At 42.8% G+C, this 12,782-nt stretch overlaps 1 protein-coding gene across 1 annotated transcript in view; it reads left to right on the forward strand.

The window, feature by feature from the left end:
- The window catches only part of LOC144494136 (macoilin-like), a 96,344-nt gene extending 83,845 nt beyond the window's left edge, over positions 1-12,499 (forward strand). Inside the window, exons 5-11 of the mRNA XM_078213733.1 lie at positions 112-290; positions 2,432-2,894; positions 4,989-5,147; positions 5,264-5,446; positions 8,130-8,250; positions 10,390-10,564; positions 12,234-12,499. Coding sequence (XP_078069859.1) covers positions 112-290; positions 2,432-2,894; positions 4,989-5,147; positions 5,264-5,446; positions 8,130-8,250; positions 10,390-10,564; positions 12,234-12,433 — 1,480 coding nt within the window. The 3' untranslated portion in view covers positions 12,434-12,499. The remainder of the gene's footprint in view (positions 1-111; positions 291-2,431; positions 2,895-4,988; positions 5,148-5,263; positions 5,447-8,129; positions 8,251-10,389; positions 10,565-12,233) is intronic.
- Positions 12,500-12,782: the final 283 nt, after the last annotated feature.

The following is a 12,782-nucleotide window of genomic DNA, read 5'->3' on the forward strand; positions in this document are numbered from 1 at the left end:
ATAAGTAATTCTTTGGAGATAAAATGCTTGGGATGGTTTTTTTGTCCAAGGTGGTATATATTGCAATTGTTTTCTTCCTTTCATTAAGTGATATTTCTTTTCTTATTTTAGCATAGGATATCCAGTGGTGTCTTTAGGTTTTGAATTTAAAAGTTACATTTGCTACAAAATCAAATTAAGGAAACAAAAAGAAGTTCAGAAACAGAATGAGTTCTTCATGCAGCTTCTTCGGCAGGCCTTACCCTCAGAACAACAACTGCAAACAAGACAGGACTGCAGTTTGGAAGAAGGTATTTGGAACAGATATCCTAGCCTTCATTGCTGTTTTACGTTGGCACAGCCTGCATCATTGTTATATATTTGTTCAGATAAGACTATGGGTGGGATTCTCCCATTTTGAGACCAAGTCGGTGGTTCCGGAAGCGCCTTTCCTGCTGACCGGAATGTCGGGATCCCACACCAGATTCTGTTTTTGGAACCTCTTAATTATGCACAGGCAAGTTCCCCTCCAAATTCTCTGACGGGCCAGCAGTCGATTGGTTAGTTTGTCATCAGCTGGCGTGTTCAGTGGTCCTGGTGCCATATTTAGATACCTGTCCCAACACACTCATATCGCTCACTCCAGCCCAGCAGGGATGGATTCTCCAACCTCATCCACAACTAGGATTCTCCGGTCCCACTGCAGTGAACAGAGATTTAACTGAGCGCCAAATTCTCCATTATCGCTGGCAGCAGGGCAGGAACAGCCGGAAAATTGCAGCCCCTGTCTTCACCAGACTATGATGTGGAAATGCCGGCGTTGGACTGGGGTAAACACAGTAAGGAGTCTAACAACACCAGTTTAAAGTCCAACAGGTTTATTTGGTAGCAAAAGCCACTAGCTTTCGGAGCGCTGCTCCTTCGTCAGATGGAGTGGAAAGATTTCCACTCCATCTGACGAAGGAGCAGCGCTCCGAAAGCTAGTGGCTTTTGCTACCAACTAAACCTGTTGGACTTTAACCTGGTGTTGTTAGACTCCTTACTGTGTTCACCAGACTATGCAGGATGTCAGAGGGAAAAGGCTAGCAGCCTCAAACAGCAGTTTGTTCCTCGATTCAACCACACTCCACTGAGCCCATCAACTGTGAGGTGCCCATGCCCTACTTGGACCTCTATCCATCCCATCCAGAGTCTTTGTGCATCCTCTTCCAGTAACCAATGTGGTATCCCTTTGACCTCCTTGTTTGTGAGCTTTTCATGCAGCCGTGCCGGGGCCCAGCTTCCCTCCCCTTGGTCCACCATCTGCCTTCCATTGATTGTCTTCTCCATCCACTTCTCTGCCCCCCTGTCTGCCATCGTGAGCCCTCCCCTTTGCCCCCACTCCTTTCACAGCCTTCCTTCCACAATGCCCCCCTTGTCTTCAACCGGCCATTCTTCCCAACACCCACTCCCCCAGCCTCACCTCGCACTCCACCCCAGTCAAATTCTCGACCTCTGTTACTGTGGCTGCATGAGTCCCATGGCACAGTGCTGTCCAGATAGACACAGCTGTGGGGCACCAGGGGCAAGGAAACCGCTGTGCTCCCCAATTCCAGGCACAGCACTGATCTGACTCGGTGACGCAAGAGGGTCCATGGGTCCAGCAAGCACGGTGCTGTCCATGAAGAACAGCTCAGCATGGAGATGGAGGACAGGAACTGGTCAGCCCGGCAGAGTGGTGTACAGTACATCAGGAGCAGCGTATGGCAGTGTTGTACTCACCCCAAAGTCTCTTGCAAACCTTGTGCACATGACTCTTTATCAGTCCACCATAATTGAGTAACCAATTATCAGAGACCTTTAGACCCATCGGGCAGACAACTATTCAGCCTTCCCATTAGAATAAAAAGAATTTAAAAAGCAAAAAAGCTTCGAATTGCTGTAGATGTCAGGTTATGTTAAGGGACAATCACCTTCACATCTACATTGTTCCAAATTGGATTTTTTTATTCAAAGAGGTAGGTTAAGCTAATTAGCCATTGTCGATGAGCGATCATGGGCCTCTCTCTCAAGTGGTTATACAACTTGAGGGGCCCCACTTGTGCACCAAGGCAAGGATGCTGGCTTCCCTGCACTACCACAGCTGGTATGGAGATTGAACCATGCTGCACCACACTCTAGCAATATAGCCAACTGAGCTAAATGACCCCTCCTCCCACCCCCCAAGCTTTATATAAAGAGGCCCTGTATAAACTAGCTTAGTCATCCAATTTGACACTCTAAACCACCAGCACCTGGAAGGAATAAAGGTACGTAACCATTTAGATATGGATTCATCATCAAAACATCTTCTTTTGAAGGGTGAGTATTCAAACTATAAATCTGCCTTTTCTCCTCACTGATGTTAATGGACCTGATGTTTAATTCCAGGATATCCCTCGTGTTACAAAATGTTTCTCTTTGTTCTTTTTAGCATTTAAAGGGCTTCCGCTGTGCTCTCAATATAGGCATCCACCTAGAGCCATTTCAATTGGGAAGAAATACACTTTAGCCTTACCAGAACTAGAATTTAAAGAAAAGGGCAAAGAGAAAGAAAAGGAAGTGGCAAAACAAGCTGTTACAGCAAATAACTGTTTACAAGCAACTGACTCTAGAATGAGTGAAACAGAATGTGTGGAAAATCATTTCAACAAGACTACAGAGTACGAGTCATTTGGAAGTACAGAAAACCTACCCCATGATGATATATGTGCTGAATCCTTAAAAGTTTGCAAGCATGTATCACCAAAGGCACATGGTGCATCCAATGGCAATATGATCTTTGCCAAGAATGAGAAGAAGCAAAAATGTTCGAGCAAGAACACAAGTGCACGGAAAGGGATCTTTGAGAATGGCTCTTTGAACAATCATAACAGCAAACCAGAGGCTGTGTTACGGTAAGATATCCTCCCATAGAAATGTGCATAGTTAAGTGTCAGTGAGATGAACTTGACTAAAAAAGGTTTCTGACAAAATGGTTAAGAGCCGAGTTCAACCGTTACAAATCAAATCAATCTGTTGACACATAGGCTTAACAAGATTAACACCAGTGCAAATGTTTTTCAATATATTACACCTGCATGATTTGCAAAGTCACTCATTAAAAAACTTCCCTGAATCTAATCATTAACCTTTATTCCAGGGAAGTGGGCATCACTGGTAAGGCCAGCATATGTTGTCTCTCTTTAGTTGCCCTTGAGAAGGTGTTGGTGAGCCACTTTCTCGAATACAACTGAGTGGCTTGCTAGGCTATTTCCGAGGGCAGTCAAGACTCAACCAATTTGCTGTATAGGATTGGAGTTATAGAAAGATCTGGCCAAGTAAGAGCAACAGATTACCTTCCCTAAAAGACATTAAACCACATACGTTCATAACAACCAGGCACCCACTCAAGGAGTCGGAGTTGCTGTGATGGTAGAGGCTTTCTATTACATGGCATTTCTCCTACTCTTTCCACATGCCGTGGACACATGTTAGAAGGATTTACAAGTTGATACTCAACCTGTTTGGCAAGTTTATAAATGCACCTTCCTTGGCCAGCAGCTCCTGGAGTGGGATTTGAACCTGGAGCTTTTGTCTCAGAGGCAGCGACAGTACCCACTGCACCACAAAGACCTCCTGCTCAACCCGTAAACAAACATATAATCCTATCCAGGTATTACTGTGCATTATTTGTGCATTGCTGTTCGTATGCACAAATTGAGTCAAAATGCTCTGTAGGAAGAAAGCATTGCACAATATGAAGTGTGCAGTCATTTGCTCCAATGCGGAAGTCCCACTGCAAATCTTGATAAAAAAATGATGTTGCACATTGCAACCAGGCAGGGTAAATAAACAATTATAGATATGCTGATTCAAAATTTTAAGTTACAACAATAGCCACTAACAAAAAAAAATTATTTTGTGCTTTGCATTGCGTTCATAACCTTGCCAAGCATTTGAGTATCAACTTGTAAATCCTTCCAACATGTGTCCATGGCATGTGGAAAGAACAGGAGAAATGTCATGTAACAGAAAGCCTCTACCATCACAGCAACTCCGACTTCTTGGGGGGAATTTTACCGGTACGCCCGCCTGAGGTTCGTACGATCCTGCCCGAGGCCAACGGAGAATGCTGTTCTTCGAGCCTCACCCGCGCCCTTAATCGGGGCGGACGTGCCGGTAAAATTCCAGCCCTTGAATGGGAGGCTGGTTGTTATAGACATATCTGGTTTGATGTCTTTTAGGGAAAGTAAGCTGTGTCCTTACTTGGCCTGGCCTATCTATAGCTCCAACCCTGTACAGCAAAGTGGTTGACTCTTGACTGCCATCAGCAGACTTGGCCATCCAACAGGAATGTCTAACAAAGGCTGAGGATGTGCCATAGGAGGATGCGGCTCCCCCACTGCTCGTAACAGCCTCTTCATCCTCAGCTTCTTGGCCTCTCTGACAGAAAGCATAGCTTTGTTTCAGGTCCTGGTGATGATAGCTGCCCTTGCAGAGATGCAGGCAGAATGTAATCCCAGGAGAGGCTCCAACGAGATTGTCCAAGACCAAGACAACCACTATAGTCTTTAAAACTGCAAGAAATGTGAGTTATTCTCACCCCTTCTTGCTGATGCATAATGTCTTTAATGGCAGAACCAGCACTTCATTTATTTTACTGACTTTACTTTTCTCACTTTGGGCCGACATCAGTCATAAAACCCATCACTGGCACCTTCTCCTTTCCAGAAACATTTGATTCAAGATTTACAAGGCTCTAACATATGCTAATTTTGTAGCAAAAAAGAAGCAGAACAATATCTGGTGAAAATGTGTTTAGTGAGTGCATGATAGTTCATGGTGCAGAAGAGAGGATGTGTTTCATTTTCCATTGGTTTTCCTGTAATAGGTGTGGTGCAAGGTTGCAGGGTTGTTATTGAGGCACTTGTATGGCTCACTGTAGAAATGTAACCACACAAGTTAATCTTTCCACAATGTTAATCATGGATATATTTTTTTCCCCCTAGGTTGGAGAATGACATAAAGAAGCTAAAGGCAGATTTACAAACCTCGAGGCAATGTGAACAGGAGCTCCGCAGTCAGGTTAATGTACTGTCCAACAGCAAACAGAAAATACGCTCTGAACTTGTCCAGCTTCGACAAGAGAATGAGCTTTTACAGACAAGGTATGAGTGGTGTCAATGCACAATGCCAAAAGGTTGGCAGTCTTTCTCAGACTAAGTAGACAACTGTGAGCATGCTGTAATATTAGTGTAATGGTTGTGTTTCACTTTACTTTAAGAATGCATTGTGCTTTGCAAGCAAAACAGAAAGACAAACAGAACATCGCCTACTTAGAGAAAAAGCTTAGAACAGAATTGGAGGGTCGAGCCCTGCTGGAGAAACAGCTAATGGACACAAAGAGGAGGAAAACAGATGAAACCTCAGTTATAGCACGGGCCATCTCACTCAATGCATCCATCAGGTATTGTGCATGACTTGTATAGTGTACTAGCTAAATATGAGATGTCTGGAGCAGTCCTAGTCAGCAGCATCTTTCTTATACCATCTGTCTCTCCCAAGTCAATAAGAAAATAAGATGTGGATTCATATTTGGTTGAACTTGACAGAAGGTTATACACTATATTATGTACAGATACTTCAGTAAAACTAAGCATAAGCTTGGCCTGGATTGTCATCCTGTAATCAATTGACCACAAGCCAAGAGAGAAGTTTAATATTCTAATTTGAAGTTTAATATTCTAATTTGAAGTTTGATTTTAACTGTGGGCTGGTTTCAGTGAATAAACCGCAGTGAGTTAGAATCTTACTGCAGCTCAGAAATTAAAGTCATTTTAACTTGTAAGCCTCATTCAAATCCTGACATGCTGCTCCAGCTGGGAATTTGGGGGAGGAAGTGATAGAAAATTGCCGGATACTGGGTGAGGGTAGGTAGAAGGTGGGATTGCCGTCCAGAACTGGCTGGGCAGGCAGGGTTAAGATCATACGAACATACGTACATACAAACATATGAATTAGGCACAGGAGTAGGCCATTCGGCCCTTCGAGCCTGCTCTGCCATTCAATCAGATCTGAGTGTAACCTCACTCCATTTGTTTTGATTTTGATTTGATTTGATTGATTATTGTCACATGTATTAACATACAGTGAAAAGTATTGTTTCTTGTGTGCTATACAGACCAAGCATACAATACATAGAGAAAGAAAGGAGAGAGTGCAGAATATAGTATTACAGTCTTAGCTAGGATGTAGAGAAAGATCAACTTAATGCAAGGTAGATCCATTCAAAAGTCTGATGGCAGCAGGGAAGAAGCTGTTTTTGAGTCGGTTGCAACGTGTCCTCAGACTTTTGAATTTTTTTCCAATTTCCCAATGGAAAATGGTGGGAAAGAGTACGTCAGGGGTGTGTGGGGTCCCTAATTATGCTGGCTGCTTTTCCAAGGTAGTGGGAAGTGTAGACAGAGTCAGTGGGTGGGAGGCTGGTTTGAGTGATGGATTGGGCTTCGTTCACGACCGTTTGTAGTTTCTTGCGGTCTTGGGCAGAGCAAGAGCCATACCAAGCTGTGATACAACCAGAAAGAATTCCTTCTATGGTGCACCTGTAAACGTTGGTGAGAGTTGTAGCTGACATGCCAAATTTCCTTAGTCTTCAGATGTCAACATTATGAACAACTATTAAGTTTGATGCGAGTTATTGATATTCTCCTCTCCCATTTCACTCTTCTCTATTGAGTCTTTCCCCTAGATCTGATCTCTGTACTGACGCCTGGACTTTTTTCTTCTTCTTAAGACCACTTTAAAAAAAGTCTTGTGCAGTCTTGTCAACACATGGGGAGTTCCTGTTCTTTTGGCCCATATCAGAGAGTTGTGTGGGCTAAGAACCATAGAACCATAGAAAATTACAGCTCAGAAACAGGCCTTTTGGCCCTTCTTGTCGGTGCCGAACCATTTTTTGCCTAGTCCCACTGACCTGCACTTGGACCATATCCCTTCACACCCCTCTCATCCATGAATCCGTCCAAGTTTTTCTTAAATGTTAAAAATTTACCACTTTATCCGGCAGCTCATTCCACACTCCCACCACTCTCTGCATGAAGAAGCCCCCCCTAATATTCCCTTTAAACTTTTCTCCTTTTGCCCTTAACCCATGTCCTCTGGTTTTTTTCTCCCCTAGCCTCAGTGGAAAAAGCCTGCTTGCATTCACTCTATCTATACCCATCAAAATCTTATACACCTCTATCAAATCTCCCCTCATTCTTCTACACTCCAGGGAATAAAGTCCCAACCTATTCAATCTCTCTCTGTAACTCAGCTTCTCAAGTCCCGGCAACATCCTTGTGAACCTTCTCTGCACTCTTTCAACCTTATTTACATCTTTCCTGTAACTAGGTGACCAAAACTGTACACAATACTCCAAATTCGGCCTCACCAATGCCTTATATAACCTTACCATAACACTCCAACTTTTATACTCGATACTCCGATTTATAAAGTACCAATGTACCAAAGGCACTCTTTACGACCCTATCCACCTGTGACGTCACTTTTAGGGAATAGAGATAGGAAGAGATAGGAAGATTCATTAACAAACCGATTTCTCTGAAAAAATTAACTGGAGCCTGGGGAGGTGTCAGTTCTTACATTGATGAATATGTGGGTGGAGATGGAGAGTGTGTGGGTCCCCTGCTGGAAGTTCACGGGGGGGTAAGCTTCCTAATTATGACACGATCCTGTCTGAAAGGGGACAATTTCGCAGTTTTCCTCCCAGCATCAGTTTACTCCAATAGATTGTGTGGTTGCAAACTTTAGCAAATTTAAATTAAAAATATATTCGGAAAATATAAAATTCTTAATAGTACAGTAAGGCACAGATTTTCATATATATATCTGTTGATCTATTATAATACCTGGGCATTGTCACTATACTGTTTTATTTGTTATTTTCTTTTTGTTGGCATTTGGGGTCATGTTAATTTTCAAGTGTTAATATAGGGTCATGTTGAAAATAACTTGAGAAACACTGTCTGGTACTGGTGTAAGTTAATTAGAAGATACCAGGATTTGAACCCATGGCATCAGGATGACTCAACTTCTGTGTTTTTTTGTTATTCCGGAATATTTTCACTCTTATGACTTACTGCTTCCAGGGGAGAATGTACAGAGACCCTAAAGAACAGAATGAAAGAATTGGACGCAGAATATAAACAGCTGCAAACAGAACTCAAAATGAAGGACGAACACCTAAGAAAAGTAGAACGGGAGGTACAGGTAAATATTTCACATCAAGCTTCAGCGTACTTGTTTTTAACAATTGGAACAAAGGCTGCAGTGTTCATCACCAGTGCTGACATTGTAGGTAGCTTCAGAGTGCTGGGTGGTTCTGAGGTTTAATGCCTGTGCTATGGGTGAAATGTTCTTTGGCTGGGTGTAATAGCATTGATTGGCTACTGGATGGCGCTGTGGTTCTTTAGCTGGTTTAGTGGCAGCAGTAGCAGGGTGAGTTCCATCAGGAGAAACAGTGGTGCAAAGGACGTGTGGGTGATTGGTGAGCAGAGTCCCAAGGTCAGAGTGGGACACCTGAAGTATGATGGACTGGGAGTGAACATTCCACATACAGACCCTGAATTTCTGTGTGATTTTCTGTGACAATTACAGCAGAGGAATCAGGAGCATCCCGTAGAAATGAAATGATTTTGATTTGATTTGATTTGTTATTGTCACATGTATTGAGATATAGTGAAAAGCATTGTTTCTTGTGCACCATACAGACAGAGCATACCGTTCATAGAGAAGGAAAGGAGAGAGTGCAGAATGTAGTGTTACAGTCATAGCTAGGGTGTAGAGAAAGGTCAACTTAATGCAAGGTAAGTCCATTCAAAAGTCTGACAGCAGCAGGGAAGAAGCTGTTCTTGAGTCGGTTGGTACGTGACCTCAGATTTTGTATTTTTTTCCCGATGGAAGAAGGTGGAAGAGAGAATGTCCGGGGTGCGTGGGATCCTTAATTATGCTGGCTGCTTTTCTGAGGCAGCGGAAAAGTGGTGTTCACCACTTGTATAATATGAACACAAAGATACATAGATAAATAACCTGTTTAATGCCTTGCAGAGAGTTTGGCAGAAGCACACTGTTCGTAACTCTCCACACTTCTCAATGGTTTAAAACAAATTGATGCAGCTGCAGCTTCTGATGTTGACAACAGCTTCTCACAGATTTATCTGTCTCATTGCAGACAGTTTGCTGAATAAGACTTTTCAAACAAAGCCAACCTTCCTAGCTGGTCATTTTAATCGTTCTTTTGTTGAACTTCACTTTTAACTGAACTCAGCTCTTTTAGCAGGTGATTAATCCTAAAACTGGGAGTGAGGAGTCCAAAGTCCTTGCCGTTATTATCACCGTGACCAGCGCAATATATTTGCATTGCTGGCTTAACTTCTTACATTAAATAACAAAACTGTCACGACCTGTTTTTGCTGCAACTGATAAGTGTTCTGAAAATGAAAAATTGGGACAAAATTAACATTCATGTAAAATCAGTGTGTGTCTGGGCTCAGGAAGGGGGATAATTGGCCATGGTAACCATTTTTAATTAGTTGCTAATGATGCCTGCTGAAAAGTACATCTGTGCCTTTTGGTTAATGACTGAAGTATGCCCAGTTGTGATGTCTCCCCTTGCCAAATAGCTTAATAGCACTTAATATCCAATCCAAAACAATGGGAATGTTGGCAGTTCCTTGCGGTACTACAGCTGGTTAGCTCACGTAGCTCAGTAAGAAAGGGAAGAAAGGATTTGCTATGCAGAAGTTAACCTTCTCAGGTTAACCTTCTCAGGTTAACTTCTGCACAACTTCTATTGTGTAAGCTCCTAAATGATGAAAGCTTATGGAATGAGCTGCCAGAGAAGGTGGTTGAGGCAGGTACAATAGCAACATTTAAAAAGCATTTGGGTAAGTACATGGATGGAAAAAGATTAGAGGGATATGGGCCAAATGCGGGCAGTTGGAACTAGCTGGGTGGGCACTATGGTCGGCATGGACCAGTTGGGCCGAAGGGCCTGTTTCCATGATGTATTGCTCGATGACTCTATGGCTGGAATTTTACCACCTTGCCGGCTCAGAATTGGGGTGGGCGAGGCTCGCAGAATGGCATTCTCTGTTGGCGTCGGGCGGGATCTTACAAGCCTTGGGCGGGTGAGGCGATAAAATACCTGCCTATGATTCTAAGTAAAATGGCCAATACACAAGAGATTACACTTTTAGAATCCTTAACTATCATTCCAACATCATTTTAATTTCTAGATTAAGATGAACCTTGGATCAGAGAAGATCTTAATGCTTAATGGAGTAACACTGAATGTTTTTCAACTGGTAGATTTGCTTGAGTCTTTCCCTTTGTTTCAATTTTCTGCAGGAGCTTTGTAAATATAAAGAGAATGAACAGGACACTGAAATGCTGATGGCAGCACTTACAGCCATGCAGGACAAAACCCAACACTTAGAAATCAATCTTAGCGCAGAGACTAGGATTAAACTGGACCTGTTCTCTGCTCTTGGGGATGCCAGGCGACAACTAGAGATTGCACAAGGTTGGCAATGGTATTTATAAATCTGCATTGTTATTGCCCAGTGAGCATGAATTTCTGTGAGCTTTGTGATGTATTTCCAGTGCTTAATCAAGATAAGTATATTTTTGTGGCAGATAAATCAGACAAGTAATTTCCATTGCTTTTCCACCATTAGACTGCTTCTTGCATGTTCCTCTCCAGTACCTTTGCAGACCACCAGCTGGCAAAATATTTTTCCATTGGCAATAAGATTGTGCAATTTAAGGCACAAAGATTCATCCCCACTGATCCTTTTCAAACTCTGGGACAGCCTATTTTTTAAACTTGGGGTTCACACATTGTGAAAGTAAAACAATTGTTTATATTTCTGCACTGAAGCTATTTACTCACTGTAGTATATAAACCCGGCTTGCTTATTAATTTTGAATGGATATAAAGAAATTGCAAACAATTTGTTTCATCTTGCCAGCTCCTTCCTTCTTGTCCGGGCTCTGCAAACCCCACTTTTAAAAATGTCTGCCTGCCGCCGGTCTGATTTTTGGTCCAGGGTGGCAGGTTACATTAGGAGTTGGGGTGGGTGAGCCCAAAAGTATGTGGGATGGGAGGCAGGCCCGGTGCAGGCTGGGCGACTCGGGTGCAGATAAAATGTGGGCCCTCCGAAAGGCTCAATTGAGAAGTTGCAAGTCCATGGATACCTTCTTGTGTCTCAGAGGAGTCGCCATTACCTTGTCAGGTGAGTGTGAATATTGTAAACTTTGTCCAACAGTTAGATGACCTTGGAACAGATGGCCCATCTTGGGCTTTTCCTTTGGGAGAATTGCCACTGTTGCTGCCAGTTCAAAGTGCACTCTGCTGAAACACTGAAAGCATTGGGTGGATTCTCAAGACACAACCACAGAGATGACATTGTCTTCCCAGAATTACCTGGTACAGATGTTCTGCAGTGATATAATTAGCTGCCAAGATTCAGTGGATGAATGTTGAATGGTGGCATGCTCATTTCCCATTCATTTACCTTCTTGCCACCCATCTATCAACATGTTGATCAGGCCCCTCACACCTGCACACTGTCATGGCACAACAGTGTGACTAAGAGGAGGAAAGAAGTAGGCCTGTTAGTGATTGGGGAACAAAGCATGCTACCTTGAAGTGACAGCCACAATGTCCATTGCACCAGGCACTTGTGCAGAACCATTCGCTCCACCAGACCACGAATAGTAATATTTCATGATGGGCAGAAAATGATTAGTGTGTGTAAGCATACAAAAGTGAATGAGAGAATTGTAACCTGAATGGTTCATGACCCTTTTTGCCTTACATTTTTATTGATAGAACGTCACACAGTGAAGCTGCAGGGGTAGGAATGGGCTCAGCTGTCCCATGCCACACTCCAAAGACTACCAAAATCTGATTTGGGTTGGAGGCAGCTGATGCTTTAAATGGCCAGAGGTCACTGTGAACCGCACATGTGTGAAACGCACCCTACGCCTCATTCCCACCCCTGTGAAAGTGGGAATTGCCGTTTTTGGGAGTGGGATTTGCGGTATCCTGGGTGCGTCCGCCATTTTCGCCATTATGATGAGGCTCCCGACCGTGACGTGTGTCCAGGCCTAAGGGTTCAGTGCATGAGAGGATATATATAAAACCTGTCAAAGATTTAACATCATCTTTTTAATCTGTTTTTTGTTAGGACATATAATCCAACAAGATCAGGAAATTGAAGAACTCAAACAGAAGGTTGCAGAAGTTATGGCAGTTATGCCTGGGATCACTTACAGTGTTACAAGCACACTTAGTCCTGCAACTTCACACTATTCTTCTAAATTTGTGGAGACTGGGAATTCTGTACTTGATCCTAATACTTTAATGTACCAGCCACTGAAAAAATAAATGCACTATCCTCCTTAACTTCCCTTCAATTATTACACATTTCCTTTAACCCATGACTAATTCTGGTGGAGGTGAACTTGTTTTTTTTTGTATTCAGAAATATGGATTTTTACTTTTTATACTATTTTGGAATTTTCAGGTATGATCATATAGCATTAAGGTGCTTAGAATTGTACAATTAGTTAGATTGTTTAAAATATCTGGATAGTTGGAAGCCATCATTGCGTGCTTCGATCTACCCAACATATTGCAAATCAAAAAAGCAAAACAATGTGGATGTTGGAAATTTGAAATTAAACCAGAAACTGCGGGGAAAAACGCCATAGGTATGGCAGCCTCTGTGGAGAGA

This window comes from Mustelus asterias, chromosome 5 (genome assembly GCF_964213995.1).
Source record: "Mustelus asterias chromosome 5, sMusAst1.hap1.1, whole genome shotgun sequence".
Lineage (NCBI taxonomy): Eukaryota > Metazoa > Chordata > Chondrichthyes > Carcharhiniformes > Triakidae > Mustelus > Mustelus asterias.